Below are 21,626 nucleotides of genomic sequence, written 5' to 3' on the forward strand. Positions count from 1 at the left end.
CTCCACCCCATAGTCTGAGCTTCATGGCAAGCATAAGACTCAGCTGCTTGGATGCTATTTTTAGTAGCTCATGTTGACGGAAGGGCTAATTTCCATGAATCTGTTAAAAAATACATTTCTCAGTAAATAACCAAAGCCCACTAAATCCTCTATTAGAGCAAAGGAGGAAGCCTCTCTACCTAGGTTTTAATCCAAGGGAGTAGGATAGAGAGCATAGTTAGGTGAAGCTGTCGGGCACTGCCACTGATGATCTCCCTGGGTCTTTGTTGCAGACAGAACAAGCGAATGAAAAAATGAATGCCAAGCTAGAAGAACTCAGGCAGCATGCAGCGTAAGTTTCCTACCAGATGTGTGCTAGTGACCTATACCACCTTGGTATATAACCATGGACCCTCTGGCCTTTGCAGCATATGATTAACCCTTGGGTTCCTTTGCTTGAATTTTCAGCTGCAAAGTGGATCTTCAAAAGCTAGTGGAGACTTTGGAAGACCAGGAATTAAAAGAAAATGTAGAGATAATTCGTAACCTGCAGCAAGTGATTACTCAGCTATCGGTAAGCCAAGTAGGGGCAGTGTAAATAGGCATATTGCTTTCCTTTGTTTCTCTTGATGCATATAAACATGTTTAGCTCTGTGCCTTTTGCTGAAACAACTAGATTGTGAGCTGTTTGAGGACAGAGATCATGGATCACTGGATATGATCTGAATATTAAATTTGTTAAATCAAAACAGTCATAGCTTACATATACAATGGCACATTAATGTTTCAGTGTTCTAATCAAACACTACAAACAGCAACATAGCAGTGCAAAATTGCCGGGGTGGTATGAACAGCACTCATTGATTTGCTGTCCTGTCAGTGTAGGCAAACTTAACAAGAGGCCTTGTACCATACTCCGATTTTAAATAAGCTGAGTTCCGACAGATTGTTTAGAGCAACCAGGGAATGCTGTAGCTCTCTTTTATAACCAGTAATTAATTAGTTTGAATGATTATTCTGCTGTAACTTCCCATTTTTATTTATTTTGTTATTGTAGTTGTGGTTTAGGGAGGGGTATTTGTTGTTTTTCCCAGAAGAAAAATTCTTACAATCTCTCCACCCTAAAAACTTATTTTTACTTTTGGTGTTCCTTCTCTATCTTAGTCCTTAGGCATATATGCTTTTTTTTTTTTTTTTTTTTTGTGAGGAGATCAGCCCTGAGCTAACATCCGCCAATCCTCCTTTTTTTTTTTTTTTGCTGAGGAAGACGGCCCTGGGCTAACATCGGTGCCCATCTTCCTCCACTTTATATGGGACGCCGCCACAGCATGGCTTAACCAAGCAGTGCGTCGGTGCGCGCCCGGGATCCGAACCAGCGAACCCCGGGCCGCCGCAGCGGAGCGCGCGCACTTAACCGCTTGCGCCACCGGGCCGGCCCCGGCATATATGCTTTTTTAAAGTTGAAATAATTTTATGTTAAGGGGTAATGGTTGGTTAAGGAGTTACAGTTGGTTTTGTTCCATCTCTACTCTCTTGTTTATTATTCTGAAGAAGTGATGTATATGTAAATGCTTGGTGGTAATTCCCAGCTCTTGGGCAGAGGTTTTAATTTAACCAGAACAGTGATTTTCCACCCCAGGTCTTGCCCGATTTCTAGAGTTGTCCAAAGGGCATCACAAAATCATCCATGGCTATATTTTACTCTTAAAGAGTCAATGGAAAAAAAATACCATACAATATTGTGGGGGGAAGGTTAGGATGGCCAGTTCCAAGAAATTACATGAATAAACTCCCAAAAGTCTAGAAAGCAGTGTTTTGGAATAAGTAGAACTGTACAAAATTATCACAAGCAGTCCAAGATGACAGTTCATTTATCCAACAAACAGGCCACAGTAATTGAGAACCTGGCCTCCAGAGCCAGATAGACCCTGGTTTGAAGCCAGTTCTGCTACTCACTAGCTGTGTAACCTTGCTAAGTACTGTATCAAAAGAAAATAATTTCAGTGACTCAGATAGAGGTTAAAGGCATTATTCAGCTGATGCACTCAGGGAGCACCTGAACTCCAGTAACTCCCCAAGTTGAAGCAGGATTGGAATTTTATAGGGTGAGAAGGGAGGGGTGTGTCCTTGTGGTTTGGCTCAGGTAGCAGTTTTTGTTGTTAATTGCTGTGAAATTTTGGTTGGAGGTTGTTCCAGTTTTCATGCCTCTTGCTCAATCCCATCCTGATAATTGTCTGATTATTTTCAAGAGTTGTTCTTGCAAGCCTTGTCAGTTGGTCAAGGTTCACAGGTAAGAGAGATGGCAAAGAAGGGAGAAAGGGAAAGGAGGCAAGGAAAACTAGGAACCCTCTCTCACATCTGTTTCAATCCTCTTATGTTAGCAAGATGAGTGAAGTGCAGTGGGAAGACAAAGGAAGAGGTGATTAAGTGCCTAGAAAATTCAGGAAGGCAGCACAGAAGAAACTGGGTCCTAAAAAATGAATGGGAGTTTGCCACACAGACAAAGGGGAAAGGACAGTCTACATAGAGGAAAAGGTATATGCAAAAGCAAAAAGGTAGGGAAGTTTAGAACATGGTAAGAATTTCAATGTGTCTAAAGTATAGAGTGCGTGCCAGAGAACGGCTATCACAAGGTTAAATTTCACCGTCTATAATTCCACTTAAATATAGCTGAAACATCTGATGTATGAAAATCTTGTGTGAGCTGCCTCAGAATTAAGATAATCTAAACTGCAGAACCCTACTGGAGCCAAAGCTTATAGGATCAGAAAATGGTGATCCAGGGCACTATTGTTCATGGCCATCACACCAATCTTAGAGAATTTCACACCACCTCATTTCTGGGGCTTTGAGTCACATGGGAAAGATGAAGAAGAAAACCCATGGAACGAAGTTAATAAATAAGAGAAGGCATATCCTCAGTGAGGATCTGCCAATATGACTGGTGCCTGTAGAGGAAGTTGCTAATGGTGGCTGGCTCAGAGGAACTCTGTAGAATCGCTGTGTCGTCACTAAAATTCACTTGGCACAGGAGAGTGCTAAAGATTGCCACAAGCTGATAAAGTCCCTGGCTTCCATCCACTGTCACAGTTAGGCAGAGTAAACCCTTTAACCCGGGGCTCCTGCTGGACTCTTGAATCTGAGTTCTCCGTGTCTATTTTTTGGAGATCCTCCCAGCTACATGATTTTTTGGAAATACACAACAATGTGTCCTCTGCCTTTTGTTAAGACTCACTACAGTGAAAGCGAAATGTTTCAAATGTAAGTGCTTGTGCCCTTCATTCTAGATTAAAACTATTTTTATTTTAAGTGTTGGGTGAACACCCCCTTTTCGGTTATGAAGGCAACCATTGTTCCCAGATCTTCCTCCTGCAGCTTTAAGTGCTAAACTGCACCATTTCTTCCCTTAAAATATAATTCAAGCAAATCTCCTTGTTGCAGTTACCTGTGAGGAAATTCATGCAGTCCTTTCAGTTCCCACAAAATCAAATTTTTTTTTGTTTTTAGCCCCTCCTCCATGACCAATTCCATAAAAAGCATTTTGCATGCCCAGTAATGTTATTGCCTACAGCCTACAAGCACAAACTTCATTTTGGAGGGTATTGCTGGTTAACGTAGCTCAGCGTACCCTAGCCTTGTTCCCCTGACCATCACCTTCGGCAAATGATGTCTTTTTACCTTACAAGAGGTTCTCAGTTGAAGCCTTAGAATGAGGAAGAAAGAAGTTGTTGGGTTGAAATAAATCCTATTGTTATATATTTACATTTAGGATTCTGAAGGCAGAATCCTGCCATGTTCTTGTAGAACATGTCGCCCAAGCTTAAACCTTAGCATTGTGAAATTTCATTGGGCCAAAAGCCAAAAGGTAAACCCACAGTAACAACATGTCTTCTTCAAGGATTAACCCGTCTACTTTGATCCTGACCCTTTGGAAGGTAATAGAAAAAGTTTCCAAAAGCTAGTGTTATAGGTTCTACTAATCTAGGAGAGGCCTGTAACTAGTCCTTCTACTGAAACTTAAAACATGAGAGGGAGGAAAGGGTAACCATTAACCTATAATATATTAAAGTGCTCTGTTTTTTAAGAAAGATTTAGTATGTTCTGCCCTTGGAGAATCACCAGTACCGTAAATCATGATGAGAAAGGATGTGGGAACACTGGAGCTTCCTTTGAATTCTCTTTGAGCCCTACTGGTTGGGAATTTCTGGGTAGAATAAGGGAAATGCTTTACAAACTGCACTTACTAAGAGCCTCTTCACTCCTCACCTTAAAGGTACTGAGATTCAAGTTGCAACGACTATGTAATGTTTCACTGGGCTGATGCAGAGACTCCATGTGCTAACCCTAAATTCTTTCCTTACTATTGAGCCAATAGCTCTTTTACCTATGACCTCCTTACTCATGTGACTTCCTGGAAATAATCCTTTCTTCCAAGGGTTTTGCAGAATCACTTAAATAGAAGTGTTAATCCATATATTGCAACGCCAAATAAAGCCCGAATTCCAGTGGGGAGAACAGAGCTCACACTTATGATAGCCTATAAACAAATGAGTCCTAATAAGTGGTTTTAGGTTTCCCTTCTAAGTGGTTGTTGTTCTAACGCCCAAAAAAGGAATTTGCCCTTCTCTGGGAGGGGATCAGTGCTTACCCTTTCCTTTCAGGTAACCACTACCTGGAGTAGCTGCATATGATCAGTTCTTATATATATGAGGGACAGAGGCTGCAGTATATTTGTCTGACTTCATGAGCACATTTTTCTGGGGTATCCACCTGTGGCATTTATTTCCTTATAGAGTAGGCTCTTGCTACCATGACTGACTATAAAATAAAAATCAAAAATAATCCTTCATTCTATTCACTTTTCCACTGCATTGCTTTTATTTAATATGTCTGTTCTTAGGATGATATGTTCGTGAGAACCGGCTAGATCTGTACATTATAGAGGTAGACTTGGTGGTAAAAACATAAAAAGAAAGGGTAGAGTCTATAAAGTGGATTAAACTTTGGCCTCTTGGAATGGCTAAGTGTTTCACTCTGGCCCAATGATCTCTGGCAGAGCAGGAGAGGTGCAATAAATATGTCAGTTGCCACGTGACCCTATTTTTTACAAAGACTGCACAATCGATCTTAATAAAGAAGACAGACTCTTGAGAGGTGGGAAATGGAAACGTGAGGCTGTTGGGGGATATGTGACTATAAAATGGGTCCAGCACCTTAAATGGTCTCTATATACACTTGAAAAAAATTAACCAATATAAAATCCACTAGTAAGCTTCAGAATCTTTTCCTAAACTGAAGCATTATTTGTCATTGCAGGATGAAACTGTTGCTTGCATGGCTGCAGCCATTGATACTGCAGTGGAACCAGAAGCTGTAAGTAATTGACCTCTTTGTGAGGAACTGGGAACTTTGTGCCATTTCCTATAATTTATCATTCATCTGAGGAAGAGCATCCCTGATTGCTACCATCTCTATAGAATGCCTTGGAAATACAGAAATCTTGAGTGTAAATCTCAGCTTTGTAAAATCCCTGTCTTGCATAGGCTCTATCTCTAATAGTATAACTGGTAATGGGTGGCAGGGCTTCTTGGGGATGTCACTTTCCATATTTGCAGTCTGGCTTACTGATTTCTTCTTAGATGCTAATATTCTGCATCAGTTGTCTAGGAAGTTCAAATGAGGAAGGGAACAAATTAGGAAATTATGGCAAAGTCAAAAAAGCATTAGAAAAGAAATGAAAGAGAATTTTTTCTCAGCATACTTTTCCATGGATGGGATGTTTAGGGGCTACAAGAACCAAGGAAAATATTTTGAGTGTTCAAGTTGCAAGAATAGATAAAATGTATTAGATGTTGGCTAGAGGTTATAGAGCAAAGTCAAAATCAAAGGCTGAACAATGATTTGCTTGAGATAGCTTTTTCCCCTAAAACAAATATATATCAGTAGTTTTCATTTTCTGAAAGAAGATAGGAGATAAATCAGGTGCCAGAGGTCAGCTCTGTGAGAATAAATGAAGCCTCTTCTTCATTTCCACCATTCCTAAAGTGCCATTTCCAGAGCCCTCTCTCCTCTAAGGACCCCTTAGAATGAGGTAAAAGTAAGAAATGTTGGTCAGATTGATAAAAGAAAGAGCAAGAAACTTAGTTCACTCTACAAGAATCAGTTAAAGGATATAAGAAATATGGTGCTTGTGAGAGCAGGGAAATAGGCTAGCTCAATTTATTTCAGATGTTTAAAGTAAATGTATGAGAAGCCAGTTTTATTAGTAATGGTAAATTGGCTGTGAGAATTGATGAATCGGTGCCTAAGGAACTCCAATTGCTTGTTTCTCTTAGAAATCATTATCCTGATCTTTTCCAGCAAGTGGAAACCAGTCCAGAGACCAGCAGGTCTTCTGATGCTTTTACCACTCAGCATGCTCTACGTCAAGCTCAGATGTCTAAGGAACTGGTTGAGTTGAATAAAGCCCTTGCACTGAAAGAGGCCCTAGCCAGGAAGATAACTCAGAATGACAGCCAACTACAGCCCATTCAGTACCAATACCAGGTAAAATATTTACTAGGCCAGCATTTGTTCATGTCTACCATCTCCCTTTAATTGTATAGGAAGAAAACAGGCACACTGTTTTTGATGATGACAAGACAACATAATGTGCATAGTACAACTGGAGTTGTAACTATTGATTTAAAAAAAGCATACATTCAGGATAGGGAACCTGTAATTTTGTTTCATTTAATCTAATACCTTACCTTATGCAACAGATGTTTAATAAATAGTTTGATAATGTTATAATAAATGCAGTCCCTACTTGTGGAGAAATTTGTTCTAATAACTATGCTGGGATTCTGAAAGTACATCCCTTAGTAGATGATCTAGGTTATAGTGTGAATTATGAAGAGATTTGTAGTAGATATCACGTGACTTGGCAACTGGCTAAACTGTTTTTCCTAGTGGTAGTTCTAAGTGGCCCTTGCTAATTAATAATCAGGTCTTTACTTAAAGACAAGTCTTTGGCTTTCAAGTTATCCACAAGGCTACCCTTGCTCCAGACCTTATTTTCTCTTGTAGCCCAGTGCTTTCCATCCACAAAGGGATGTTAGCAGGGCTGGTAGGGGGAAGAGTGGATTGTTTTCCCATCCACTTATATCCTACCACCCCCAAAGTCCTATATGCTTGTATCGAGAAATCCCTATAGTACTCATGCGTTTCTACCACAAACTCCTCTAAATTTTCAAAGTAAACAAGAAAAATATTTCTCCTAAATAATTTTCACCGCTTTTTTCCTCTAGGGTAGAGGTTGCTTCCAAAATAATAACTGGGTTGCCAATAGAGGTTTTATTTCCTTTTTGTTATCACAGTCTTGTTTAACTTTTTTTAAAACTTAATTTTTATTTATGTCAAACAAATGCATGTATATCATTTTTAAAAGTCAAATAGTGGGCTGGCCTGGTGGTGTAATGGTTAAGTTCACGCACTCCGCTTTGGCAGTCCAGGGTTCACAGGTTCGGATCCCAGGGCCAGACCTACACACCGGTCATCAAGCCATGCTGTGGCGGCATCCCACATACAAAATAGGGGAGGTTTGGCACAGATATTAGCTCAGGGCCAATTTTCCTCACCAAAAAAAAAAAAAAAAGAGTCAAATAGTATAATACTCAGAAAAATACAAGTAATCTCCTGCCCTACTACCTTCTCTCCTGTTCCCTAGGCTTATACTTTGAGTTCTTTAAGCTGCTTCTTCTGACATTTGCCTCCATATTTCTAGATAAGAGTTGGTAGTATAATTATGTTGATTTAAAAATTTTAGACATTATTAATTGACTTCCCACTATAGAAGATGGGAATATAGCTTTCTTATACAACCACTCATGCACATTGCTTCACCTCTATCTTTCAAAATGGTTATATCACAATTTTTGATTAAATGAATATTTAATGTTTAAATTTTTATGATTATGTAAATATGTTTTACAGCTGAGCCACATAGTATAATATGATTCCATTTCCTTTCTTGTACAGTTTTTTGTATTTCCTAGAGTTACTAATCTCATTTTTTTTCATTTACTTAGTTTTCTATGTAGCTGTCAATAATTTGTCTCCAAACTTCCTGACAGAATTATAAAACTCCTCTTAATGTGGTCAAACATTCCAGGTAATTTATCAATCCATTTCTTTCTTGAAGACAACTCTCCTGGAATCTTCTATCCTGGTTTGCTTTCTCTAGGCTCACTGCTCAGCCATCAACCTGAGACCATCATCCTGGGAATCTGCTTCACTTCTCATCTCTGTGTTGAAACAGATTCTGTGTCTTCCTCGTTCTTGGAATACCCCTTTGTGTTGGTGGAATACAACCCCAATAGCTTTCTGAGAAAGTGTACATGAAAGGAAAATGTTTTAAAACAATGCATGCCTGAAAATAGCTTTTTGTTGTTGTGGTTGTTCTTACACTTGTTAGTTTGGCTGAGTTTAGAATTCTACAATGGAAGTCGTTTTTCTTCAGAATTTTGAAGGCTTTGCTCCATTGTCTTTTATTTCCAGTGTTGCTGTTGAGAAGTCTGTTATAATTCCTGATTCTTTTTATTTGACTTGTATTTTTTTTTCCTCTGGAAGCTTTCAGGATCTTTTCTTTGTCCTCAGGTGTTATTCAATTTCACAATGATGTGCCTTGGTATGGGTCTTTTCTCGTTTATTGTTCTTGGTGCTTAGTGGATCCTTTCAATCTAGAAATTTGTATTCTCCTTTAATGGGAAGTTTTCTTGTATTATTTCTTTAATAATGCCTTCTCTCTCCATTTTCTCTTTTCTCATCTCCTCCCTCCTATATTCTATTTCTTTGTCTTTTTTTTTTTTTTTTGGTGAGGAAGATTAGCCCTGAGCTAACATCCATTGCCAATCCTCCTCTTTTTGCTGAGGAAGGTTGGCCCTAAGCTAACATCTGTTGCCAATCTTCCTCTTTTTACTTGAGGAAGATTGTTACTGAGCTAACACCCGTGCCCATCCTCCTCAACTTTATACTGGGACGCCTGCCACAGCATGGCTTGATAAGCAGTGCCTAGGTCTGTGCCCAGGATCCAAATCTGTGAACCCTAGACCGCCAAAGCCGAGGGCGTGCACTTAACCACTACCCCACCAGGCTGGTCCCTATTTCTTTGTCTTTTTATTCCATTCTCTAGAAGATTTCCTTCCATTCCTTCTGGTGAATTTTTTTATTTGCCTATTAATTTCTAAGATATTTTTAATACTCTAATTGTTCCTTTTTATAGCCCCCTGTTCTTTTTTTTCATGGATGTAGTGCTCATCTCTAAGGGTAGAAATTAAATTTTGTTGAGGTTTGCATCTTCTTCCTGCCTTTCTTCTGTTTCCTTCAACTTCCTTTCTTTAGTGTGTTTTTTCGGTCTTTCTTTCATGTAAGAGCTTTTCTGAAATTTCCGGTGATCTTTGGCTGTCCATTCGTATTTAACAGTGAGGTACTAAAACCCAACAGGAAGTTCTGTATACACAGGTTTCTCTTGGGCTGGTCAGTTTCGAATAAAGAAATCTTTCATTCTCCTGCCTGAAGTTGTGTGGGTAGGGTGGTATACCCTATTTCTAGTAACCCAGAGAAAATAAGGGAGCTCTAGTCTCTCCAGTTATATACAGACTTGTATTTAATCCTCTATGAGCAATATGATACTTTATCCCTGCCTTTTGCCATGTCTGCTGTCTGTGTCCAGCCTGTCAGGTTCAGCCTCTCCAGAGAGGAAACCTCTGCTCCTCTCTGTGGTTCTATGGCTTGTTTGTTTCTTCTTGGCATTTGTCCTATAGGAGTCATATTTTAGCTTTTTCCACTCTGCTAAGCCAGTTACCACTTATCAATTATTTTCCTCTTCCAAAAGTCTGTTTCTATCTCTTGACTGCTGTCTTCATCCTTGTTGATTTATATCCTTTTTAGAGTCATTTTAGTGGAATTTCAGGAGGAAGCAAGTTACATATGTAGCTCAATCCTCCGTGTTAACAGGACATAAAAGGCAACCTTTTTTAGGTCAAACGTATTTTGGCCTTTCCAGGGTAAACAAAGGGTTAATGGTAAGGCTGAGAAATTATTCCTCTCTTCTGTACTCTTGCCTAGAGACACAGGTACATATGTTCCCTGAGAGTACTTCTAACCCTATGAAGAGGTGCTAGGAATGAGCTATTTATCTTACTTACTGTTAAGTAACATATAGTAAGATATTGTTTCCTTTTTTCCCTTGGAATCAAATATGCTTGAGCTCCCAACTAAAAGTTAAGAGGAAATAAATTCTTAATGTAAATAGTACCTTTTAATCACATGTAGATCACTGTCTGTCTTTTTCTAAGAAATAAAGGTAGCTTTGTTCTAAACAGTATTTTTCCTATAACTGTGAAGAATTGCTGTAGAAAAATTTGAGGAGGTATAGGTTCTGATTAATGAAGATTACCATGAGTTATAGTAGCCCAAGACTCAAATATTTGAATAATTCCCCTTGTGGAGTCAGTGAGACAGTTATTGACTGAATGTGGCAAATGTATTGAAGAGATACTATTTTTCACCCATCTGATTGGTAAAAAGTTTGAAGTGTAGTAGTATCAAATGTTGACAAGGGTACAGGGAAAGAAGTACTCTCATATATAGCGAGCGAGAGGGTAAATTAGAATAGCCACTTTGGAGGAGAGTTCAGCAATATCTATTAAAATTGAAAATGTGTACCCGCATTATCTTACAATTCCACTTGTCTCTCCCCTAGAAAAACTTTGCACATGTGCACAAAAGGCATATACAAGAATATTTCATTATGGCAAAAAAAAGAATGAGATAGATCTATATGCGCTGATATAAATAAATCTCCAAGACCAAGTGAAAAAAAAAAGGCGAGTTACAGAATAATATACACATATAGTATAATTCTATTTATCTTTAACACATTTCAATAGGTACACACACACACATATATGCACATGTGTATGTATGTGTATATATTATATATCTATTTATTTACATATATATTCTAGATATTTGCCACAATATATTTATGTATTTATTAATTATGTATATATTCTAGGCATTTACATATATGTGTAAATGTCTAGAATATGTAAATGTCCAGATATGTAATATGTAAATGTCTATAAAAAATGTCTGGAAGATCTGGACCAAGCTGAAGGCCATGGTTACTTCTAGAGAGAGGACTGAAATTTTGGCAAGGGTAGAGCAATCAAGGGGACTTGCCTTATATATACATTATCTGGATTATTTTTTACAAAAATGTTATCATGTGTTACTTCTATAAGTATATATACACACACACGTGATTGCCAGTTTAAATATGCAGGGTAACTCTAAAGCAATGAGATTGATTTTCATTGGTTATACTGAAGTGTCTCAGTATATTTCGTGTAAAACAGCTCTTGCCTATTTAGAAAGCCTCTCTGATATGGCCCTACCTAACCTGCCTCTGCTTCTTTGTGTCATTTCATTACTAGTCTAGGACCTGCATATAATCTTCTTGGCTGCCAACCACTCATCCAGCCAGTTTCCTTTAATCTTTTTTGGTTATGAGAACACGAAGGAGTCTGTTCATGGGGTTTTCTCAATCTTGGAAACTAATGAAACTTCAGTTTCTAGAATTCATTTCCTAAATGCATGCAGAACTGCAGTTGCTATTGAATACATATGTTTGCAAGTTCTGAATATAAGAATGTTTGTGCAGCTCTTTGCAGTTTACAAAAGGTCTTTACTTTTTATCTTATTTTGATCTTCCCAACAACCCTGTGAGATAGGTAGTGTTGTTAATTGTTTATATATCTAAGGAAACTCTTGGGGGTCCCCAAGACCACCCCCAGGTTCAGCAATTCACCAGAGGACTCACAGGTCTCAGCATATAGTCATACTCATGGCTAGGATTTATTACAGTGAAAGGATACAAAGCAAAATCAGGAAAGGGAAAAGGCACATGGCACAAAGTCTGAAGGAAACCAGGTGCAAGCTTCCAAGAGTCTTTTCCCAGTGGAGTCACTCAGGATTCACTTAATTCCTCCAGCAATGGGTTGTGACAGTATGTATGAAATGTCGTCTATCAGGAAAGATCCCTTGAGCCTCGAAGTCCAGGGTTTTTACCAGGGGTCATTCTTGTAGGCTGTCTCTGCATAGCACATACCAAAATTCTAGACTCCCAGAAGGAAAGCATGTGTTCAGGATAAATCATATTATTTTCACAGTTTAGGCATAGTGAGCCACTCTTATCAGTTAGAGAATGGTGGGAACCCTACCAAAATTCAGGTTCCCAGACATGAACCAAGAGCCAGCCTTGTAAGCAGACCTTTTGAAGGACAGCAGTTTCAGGCTTGCTGTATTAACTCTTTTCTGCACAGAAACTAAGGCTAAAAGTGATGAAATGACTTTCCTTAAGATATTTAGATAGTAAGTGCTGGACTCAAGGTTCAAACCCAGGCCTTTGGATTCCAAATCCATACTTTTCCCACTACATAACTTTTATCTCCATGAAATTAAGTACAAATGTTTTTCGTGTACAACTGAAGGGGTAAAATTGAATGTATAGTTCCCTAAGATGTGGAATGTTGAAGTGATTTTCTTCCTATGCCTTGTAATGCTTTCTTTCTCTCTGACCTATAACGTTTCTAGGATAACATAAAAAATCTAGAATTGGAAGTCATCAATCTGCAAAAGGAAAAGGAAGAATTGGTTCTTGAACTTCAGACAACAAAGAAGGATATCAATCAAGCCAAGTAAGAATAAAGTCAATAAATATTATTTCAAGTTCCTATTATGTGTGAGGAGCTGTTGAGGAAATAGAGAAGTAAAAGAGCCATTTCCTGCCCCCACCGGATTTAAACCTAGTTTTGGAGAGGAGACCTAAACAAAAGAAAAGTTAAGTAATTGAGATTTTAAGTAACATCTCATGATGATAGTAAAAGAATGCCATAACACAGTATATGATTAGTAGGCAAATAAATTTCTTAGGCAGTAATTGCTTTAAGAGTTCAGAGACAGGAGATATCAATTCAGGCTGGCATGATCAAGGAAGGCTTTATAAGAAGGTAGCATTTGAGCTGGATTTTGAAAGATTATCAGACCTACCACACAGCAACAGTTTCTTTGTCCCTGCACTGATGATAAATTAGCTTTTGAATAGAATTAATGTCCAGGCTAGTAATTGAAAAATCAATCTAGCCATCCCTTAGTCAGTTAAGAATAAAACCAAAACAGATAACCAGAATATCCTACTCTCCCTCAGACCTCTGCCTTGTTGTCTATTCAACCTTCTTTTTGCTCAGTGACTCTGTTATATCTCTATTGAGTCTAACGTGCATGTTCTTTTTTTTTTTTTTTTATAATTTTATTTATTTATTTTTCCCCCAAAGCCCCAATAGATAGTTGTATGTCATAGCTGCACATCCTTCTAGTTGCTGTATGTGGGACGTGGCCTCAGCATGGCTGGAGAAGCAGTGCATTGGTGCGCACCCGGGATCCGAACCCAGGCCACCAGCAGCGGAGCACACGCACTTAACCGCCAAGCCACGGGGCCAGCTGCTAAAGTGCATGTTCTTAAAAGTTGTCCTGAACGTTTACTTTCTATCTCAGACTTGTGTAATAATCATCAGAATTATTCCTTACAGCTAAAGGGAACTGAAATGCCTTCAAAGAACCATGCGTTTAACACAGAGTGGTAGGGGAGTGGTGTATTGAGGCAATTGTATCGGTTATATACTCAAAAAATTTGTTGTTTTGCTCTTTGTATTCAGCTCCCGTTATTCAGACAGTTTTGGTTGTTTGGGTGGTATTCATTATTTAAAGATGGCTATATGGTTGGTCACCTGTTTTATATATATCAGGGTTGTGAACCTGGGAGTCTAATATTCTATCTTTTGAAGTCACGCTTTGCTGCTGCTAGTCTTCATTCCTACCGCATCTGTTTTTAGGTTGAGTGAGCGCCGCCGCAAACGTCTCCAGGAGCTAGAGGGTCAAATAGCTGATCTGAAGAAGAAACTGCATGAACAGTCCAAGCTTCTGAAGCTGAAAGAATCCACAGAGCATACTGTCTCCAAACTGAACCAGGAGATACAGGTAATAAACTCTTATCCTTGCATTTACCCTATTGACACTTACAAGCATAGGTGTTGCATTTAGAATTACACTACAGAGGCGTTTTCAGGTGAGAAAGTAACAGGTAAGGCCATCATTTCAAGTGTGTGAATCTCCACAAATGTCCCTCTTTTTGTGTGTGTGAGGAAGATCGGCCCTGAGCTAACATCTGCCAATCCTCCTCTTTTTGCTGAGGAAGACTGGCCCTGGTCTAACATCCATGCCCAACTTCCTCTACTTTATATGGGATGCTGCCACAGCATGGCTTGCCAAGCGGTGCATCGGTGCACGCCCGGGATCCGAACCAGCGAACCACGGGCCGCTGCAGCGGAGCGCGTGCACTTAACTGCTTGCGCCACCGGGCCGGCCCCCACAAATGTCCCTTTTGCAGAACATTGTGCTAGTAGTCATCTAGAATCTGAACAATAAAACCCTGCTTTGACATTCAGAGTTTAATGTTAGATTCACAGAAACCAAAGGGCAAAGGTACCTTAATATTTAGTGGTGATGTCCTGACCACCTTCCATTATTATGGGGAATAATTTTGTAAATTATTTGCAAAATGACAGACACCTAGAGAAAATTTTCAGTAATTGAATGTTCAACTTCTGACATGTGCAAAGTGGTGGTTACACCACTTGTACTGAACCCTTTAGAATACAATTGTTGCTAGATGGATTTGTCCTTGAGGCTTAGATATTTCCTTGAAACTTCATTTATATACAATGAATTTAGGGCTGGATTTAGCATATAGGTACATTTTTTTCTTTTATTTCTTCAGAGTGTTCATTTGTGTATTCTATACTTAGAAACTCTATGCAGGTATAGCAAGGAGTATTGCAAGCCTAATCAGAAAATCTTTTGGCAGCCGTCTCAGCTTAGCTCTGGGTTTTCTCTCTTCTTAATGGTTAGTCTATCCGTCTGCACATCAGCCTAGAATAAGTACAGATGACTAATACTTGTACTGGTTTTTGTTTTTACAGGTGATGAAAAACCAGCGGGTACAGTTAATGCGTCAGATGAAAGAGGATGCTGAGAAGTTTAGACAGTGGAAGCAACAAAAAGACAAAGAAGTAATCCAGTTAAAAGAACGAGTAAGTAACTATAACTTCTCAGAGGCCTACCTAATAAACCCTTCTCTGGGCTTACTAACATTAAAGCTTCTTCAAACAACTGGTATCTCTAAAAATGTGACACATTCATGATTTTAACAACTATTTATTAAACATCTATTATGTGCAAGGTACTATCCACTAGATACCATGGAAAATAGAAAGATGAGTAAGTAGTATATGAGCTCTGCCCTTGAAGAATGTCTTGTCCAAAGGGGAAGGTGAGACATAAGCATGGTTTTCTCCAATACAAGGAATAAAGAGATCTGTGCTTTACGAATGGTCTAAAATACCAAAGTAATTAAGAAAAGGAAGCACACTTGCAGTTGGAGTGAAAAGATGATAGCTGAACAGGCCTTGAATAATAGGGATGATTTTGATAGAGATAAGTGAAGGCATTCCGGATAGATAGACTAGCAGGAGCAAAGACACAGAGATGACAACTTTGTAGGCATATTCAAGGAATGGCGAATGGTCCAGCTGGGATGAAGGATAGTAGTAGAAGATTCCATTGGAAAGACAAGTTGAAGCTGGATTGTTAAAGATCCAAGAAGTTTGAACTTTATTTTGTTAGCAGTGTAAAGATTTTTAAGGTTTTTGAGAAACAAAGTGATGTCAGCAAACTACTGCTTTAGAAAGATACATCTGGGAATGATGTGTAGAACTGAAGTACTGAGAAATCATTAAAGGAATTAATATGCTATACTACAAAATATTCATATTCCCTTAATGTAAAAGAAAGCAGTAAAGGAGGAACAGAGGAACAAAAACGATATAAGACATAGAAAACAAAAAGTAAACTTGAAAACATAAATCCAGCCATATCAATAATAACATAATGTGAGTGGATTAAACAATCTAATCAAAGGGCAGAGATTGTCAGACTGGATTAAAAAACCAAGAGCTATAACAAGATATGCTGTCTACAGAAGATACATAATGGATTCAAAGATACAAATTAGGGGCCGGCCCCATGGCGTAGCAGTTAAGTGCGCGTGCTCCACTGCTGGCGGCCTGGGTTCGGATCCTGGGTGCACACCGACACACCGCTTGTCAGGCCATGCTGTGGCAGCGTCGCACATAAAGTGGAGGGAGATGGGCACAGATGTTAGCTCAGGACCCAAAAAAAAAAACAAAGATACAAATTAGTTGAAAGTAAACGAATGGAAAAAGATCTGCCATTCAAACATCAGCCATAAAAGAGCTGAAGTGGCTATACAGACAAAATACACTTTAAAACACAAATGTTACTAAAAATAAAGAGGAACATTTTATAATGATAAAAGAGTCAATCCATCAGGAAGATATAACAATTATAAAAAAATATATGCACCTAATAACAGAGCCCCAAAATACATGAAGCAAACACAGAAATAGACAAATCAACAATAATATTTGAACACTTCAATACCCCACTTTCAATAATGAATAGAACAACTAGGCACAAGATCAGCAAAGATAGCGAAGACTTCAGCAATACTATGAACTAATTATACCTTTAAAATTTAAAAGAATTGAAACAAAGTATATTTTCCAACCACAATGAAATGAAATAAGAAATCAATAACAGAAATTTGAGAAATTGACAAATATGAGCAAATTAAACAACACAATCTTAATTAAATAATGGGTTTATTATTAATTAAATAAGAAATCACAAGGAAAATTTGAGATGAATAAAAACAGAGACACAACATAACAAAACTTATGAGTTGCAGCTAAAGCAGTGTTTAGAGGGAAATTTATCGTTGTGAATGCCTATATTGAAAATGAAGAAAGATCTCAAATCAATAACCTAGGCTACTACTTTAAGACCCTGAAAAAAAGAAGAGCAAACTAAACCCAAAGCTAGTGGAAGGAAAGAAATATTAAAGGTTAGAGTAGAAATTAATGAAATAGGGAATAGAAAAACAATAGAGAAAAATCAATGAAACCAAAAGTTGGTCCTTTAAAATGATCAACAAGTACTGACAAACCTTTAGGTAGGCTTAATAAGAAAAAAAGAAGATTCAAATTACTAAAATTAGGAATAAAAGACTAGTGATGAATCCTTTCAGAAGGAAATGAATCCTGATGATGAATCCTGAATCCTTTCAGAAGGAAAAGATTATAAGAGAATACTATGAACAACTGTATGCCAACAAATTAGATAGCCTAGATGAAATGGAAAAATTCTTGGAAAGATAAAAACTGCCAAAACTGACTCAAGAAGAAATAGAAAATCTGTACAGACCCATAACAAGACAACTGTCTATGTAAGGACTCATAAATATGTAGTTGCCCTCCACATGCTTGCTCATATCATTACCCCAGGAAGGGATGGTATACAGGAATGGTTAAATGCAGAAAGAAAAGCCCAGGCCCAGATGGCTTCACTAATGAGTTCTATCAGAAATTTAAAGAAGGAATAATACCAATTTTTCAGAAACTATTACAAAAACCAGAAGCAGAGGGAACACTTCCCAACTCATTCTTTGAGGCCAATATTTCTCTGATACCTAAACCATACAAAGACGTCCCCAGAAAACTACAGACCATTATCTCTTATGAATAGAGATGTGGGAAATCTTCAACATAATACTAACAAACTGAATCCTCCTGCAACATATAAAAACAATGATACACCATGAGCAAGTAAAGTTTATCTGAAAAAATGCAAGCGTCCTCTAACATCTGAAAATCAATTAATGTAATACACCACATCAGTAAAATAAAGGACAAGAACCACGCGATCATCTCAATAGACACAGAAAAAGCATTTGAGAAAATCCAATACCCTTTCATGATAAAAACACTCAATAAATTAGGAGTAGACGGGAACTACCTCAACCTGATAAAGGGCATTTATGAAAAACCCACAGCTAACATCATACTTAATGGTGAAAGACAGAATACTGTACCCCTAAGATCAGAAGCAAGACAAGGATATCTGCTCTCACCACTTCTATTCAACATTGTTCTGGAGGTTCTAGCCAGGACACTTAGGCAAGAAAAATATATAAAAGGCATCCAGATTGGAAAGGAAGAAGCAAAACTATCTCTGTTAGCAGATGACATGATCTTGTATATAGAAAATCCTAGAGAATCTACTAAAAACCTATTAGAACTAATACATAAGTTCAGCAAGGTTGCAGGATATAAGTTCAATGTACAAAAATCAGTTGTTTTTCCATACACTAGCAACTAACAATTTGAAAATGAAATTAAGATAATTCCATTTATAATAGCATCAATAAGAATAAAATACTTTGGAATAAACTTAAAAAACAAGTGTAAGACTTATACACTAAAAACTTCAAAATATCATTGAATTAATTGAAGATCTAATTAAATGGAAAGATAACCTGTGTTCATGGATGGGAAGACTTAATATTCTTAAGATGGAATACTCCCCAGATTGATCTACACGTTCAACACAATCCCAATCAAAATTTCATCTGGCTTATTTGCAGAAATTCACACGCTGATCCTAAAATTCATATGGAAATGCAAGTGACCCAGAATAGTCATAACATCTTGAAAGAGAAGAATGAATTTGGAGATGTCACATATCCTGATTGCAACACATCCATCACCTCACATAGTTAGCCCCACTTTTTTTTAGTGTGGTGAGAACACTTAAGATCTACTCTCTTAGCATATTTCAAGTATACACTACAGTATTATTAACTATAGTCACTATGCTATAAATAAATCCCCAGAACTTATTCATCTTATAAGTGAAAGTTTGTACCCTTTGACCAACGTTTCCCCATTTTCTCCATCCCTCAGTCCCTGGTAACCACCATTCTACTCTCTGGTTCTATGGGTTCGACTTTTTTAGATTCCACATATAAGTGAGATTATACAGTGTTTTTCTTTCTCAGTCTGGTTTATTTCACTTAGCATAATGACCTCCAGGTTCATCCATGTTGTCGCAAATGACAGGATTTCCTTCTTGTTTATGGCTTAATAATATTCCATCATATGGACATAGATAGATACACACACCACATTTTCTTTATCCATTCATCTGTTAACAAATACTTAGGTTGTTTACATATCTTGGTTATTGTGAATAATGCTGCAATGAACACAGGAGTACAGATATCTCTTCAAGATACTGATTTCATTTCCTTTGGATATACACCTAGTAATGGGATTGCTGGATCGTATGGTAGTTCTATTTTTAATTTTTTGAGGAATCTCCATACTGTTTTCCATAATGACTGTACCATTGAAAGACTCTTTTGTTTTGTTTTGTTTTGCATTTTGTGAGGAAGATTAGCCCTGAGCTAACATCAGTTGCCAATCCTCCTCTTTTTTTGCTGAGGAAGATTGGCCCTGGGCTAACATCCGTGCTCTTTCTCTACTTTATATGGGACTCTGCCACAGCATGGCTTGAAAAGCAGTGCGGTTGTCCGTGCCCAGGATCCGAATCTGCCGAAGCAGAGCACGGGAACTTAACTGCTATGCCACCCGGTGGGCCCCTCTTTCGTTTTATTTTAGCTAGCTGAATAGCAATTAACTGTCTTACTTTTTTCTTCTCAGGATCGTAAGAGGCAATATGAACTGCTCAAACTTGAAAGAAACTTCCAGAAACAGTCTAATGTGCTCAGACGTAAAACTGAAGAGGTAAGAAAATCCAATCTGCTAGGTCAAGTGTATTGTCACCTTCAGGCTTAGATGCTGGCAAAGTACTATCCTTTAAATGAGCCAGTGTCCTGAGAAACCAGGATACCAATCTTGACCAGCAATTCCTAAGTCTTGATCTCTGTTTATATGTCATGAACTGTGAGAGCAGGTAAAAACCTGAGAAAATGGTACTATTCGAATAAGGATTTCTTTTCTAATTGAGCTTGCTTCTTTCCAAAACAACATAGAGTAATATTCATATGTGACATTTCCAGACACTTGCAGTCTGCGGTACTTCCTTCAAATGTGTACCTCCCCTAGGCTCTAAGGCAGTAACTGCTCACCAGTATTATGTACATGGAGACTTATACACTTGGTTCCTATAGGAGCTCAAACCCATAGAATTTTTTATTTTTCTCTACTAATATGCTGGAAATACTAATATGCTAGAAAGAATGTTCTTCCTTTTACCTTTTTTTCTTTTTACCCTTTAATTTAACATTACTATGAGCCATTTTTATTTAGGCAGCGGCTGCCAACAAGCGTCTCAAGGATGCTCTTCAAAAACAACGGGAGGTTGCAGACAAGCGGAAGGAGACTCAGAGCCGTGGAATAGAAGGCAGTACTGCAACTCGAGTGAAGGTATGGACAGCTTGAACTGCCATTTCTCTTATGTACATTGGGGATAGGAAAAAATGGGAACTAGCTTTCTTTTTGTTTAGAAGTAAACACTGCAAAATCTGAAGTTCTACCTGAAAGCCTTATTTCCTAAAGATATGAATATCTTTGAACGGTTGTTAAAGACCAAGAGTAGAGAATCCTTTCTATCCCTGCCCCTGTTCAGATTCAGTTAATTTTTTAACAGTTTTACTGAGGTATAATTGACCCACGATAAATTGTACATATTTAAAGTGTACAATTTAATAAGTTTTGACACAGATATACACCCATGAAATCATCACCACAATCAAGATAATGTCAATGTCCCCTATAACCAAAACTTCTGTTGTACCCCTTTGTAATCCCTCCCTCCCCTCCGCAGTCCTCTACGCCCTGTCTCCAGGCAACCATTAATCTGTTTTCTGTCATTATAGATTTTTTTCATTTTCTAGAATTTTATAAAAATTGAATCATATAGTATATTTTTTTCGGGCTTTTATTCAGCATAATTATTTTGAGATTTATCCATATGGCTGTAGCAATACTTCTTTCCTTTTTATTGCTGAGTGGCATCCCCCATTGTATGGATATATCACAATTTGTTTTTATCCATTCACCTGTACATGAACATTTGTGTTGTTTCCAGTTTGGGGCTATTACAAATATTGTACTGAACATTTGTGTACAAGTCTTTGTGTGGATATATGTTTTTATCTCTTTGGGGTAGATAATCTATGAGTGGAGTCGCTGGCTCATATGGTAGGTGTATGTTTTAAATTTTAAGCAACTGCCAAATTGTTTTCCAAAGTGATTGTGCCATTTTACATTCCTACTAGCGATGAATGCTGTACATTCTCACCAATACTTAGTTATGGTCAGTCTTTTAAATTTTAGCTATTCTAGTGGATGGGTAGTGGTACCTCATTGTGGTTTTAGTTTTGATTTTCCTAATGACTAAGGATATTGAGCATCTTTTCATGTGCTTATTTGCCATATGTATGTTTTGTGAAATATGTTTTCAAATCTTCTCCCAATTTTTGAATTGGGTTATATTTTTTCTTACTTTTGAGTTAGACTTCTTTATATATTCTAGATATATCTAACAAAGGACTTCTATGTTTTATACGTATTTTCTCCCAGGCTGTGGCTTTCCTTTTCATT

At 37.9% G+C, this 21,626-nt stretch overlaps 1 protein-coding gene across 4 annotated transcripts in view; it reads left to right on the top strand.

The window, feature by feature from the left end:
• KIF4A (kinesin family member 4A) overlaps positions 1-21,626 on the top strand; it is a 113,697-nt gene that overhangs the window by 63,846 nt on the left and 28,225 nt on the right. For all 4 annotated transcript variants that reach the window (XM_058536088.1, XM_058536091.1, XM_058536090.1 and 1 more), the window contains 9 exons: positions 273-331; positions 448-553; positions 5,296-5,352; positions 6,340-6,525; positions 12,619-12,722; positions 13,917-14,061; positions 15,063-15,173; positions 19,722-19,805; positions 20,331-20,447. In XM_058536088.1, the coding sequence (XP_058392071.1) occupies positions 273-331; positions 448-553; positions 5,296-5,352; positions 6,340-6,525; positions 12,619-12,722; positions 13,917-14,061; positions 15,063-15,173; positions 19,722-19,805; positions 20,331-20,447 (969 nt within the window). The remainder of the gene's footprint in view (positions 1-272; positions 332-447; positions 554-5,295; positions 5,353-6,339; positions 6,526-12,618; positions 12,723-13,916; positions 14,062-15,062; positions 15,174-19,721; positions 19,806-20,330; positions 20,448-21,626) is intronic.

Source organism: Diceros bicornis, chromosome X (assembly GCF_020826845.1).
Source record: "Diceros bicornis minor isolate mBicDic1 chromosome X, mDicBic1.mat.cur, whole genome shotgun sequence".
NCBI lineage: Eukaryota > Metazoa > Chordata > Mammalia > Perissodactyla > Rhinocerotidae > Diceros > Diceros bicornis.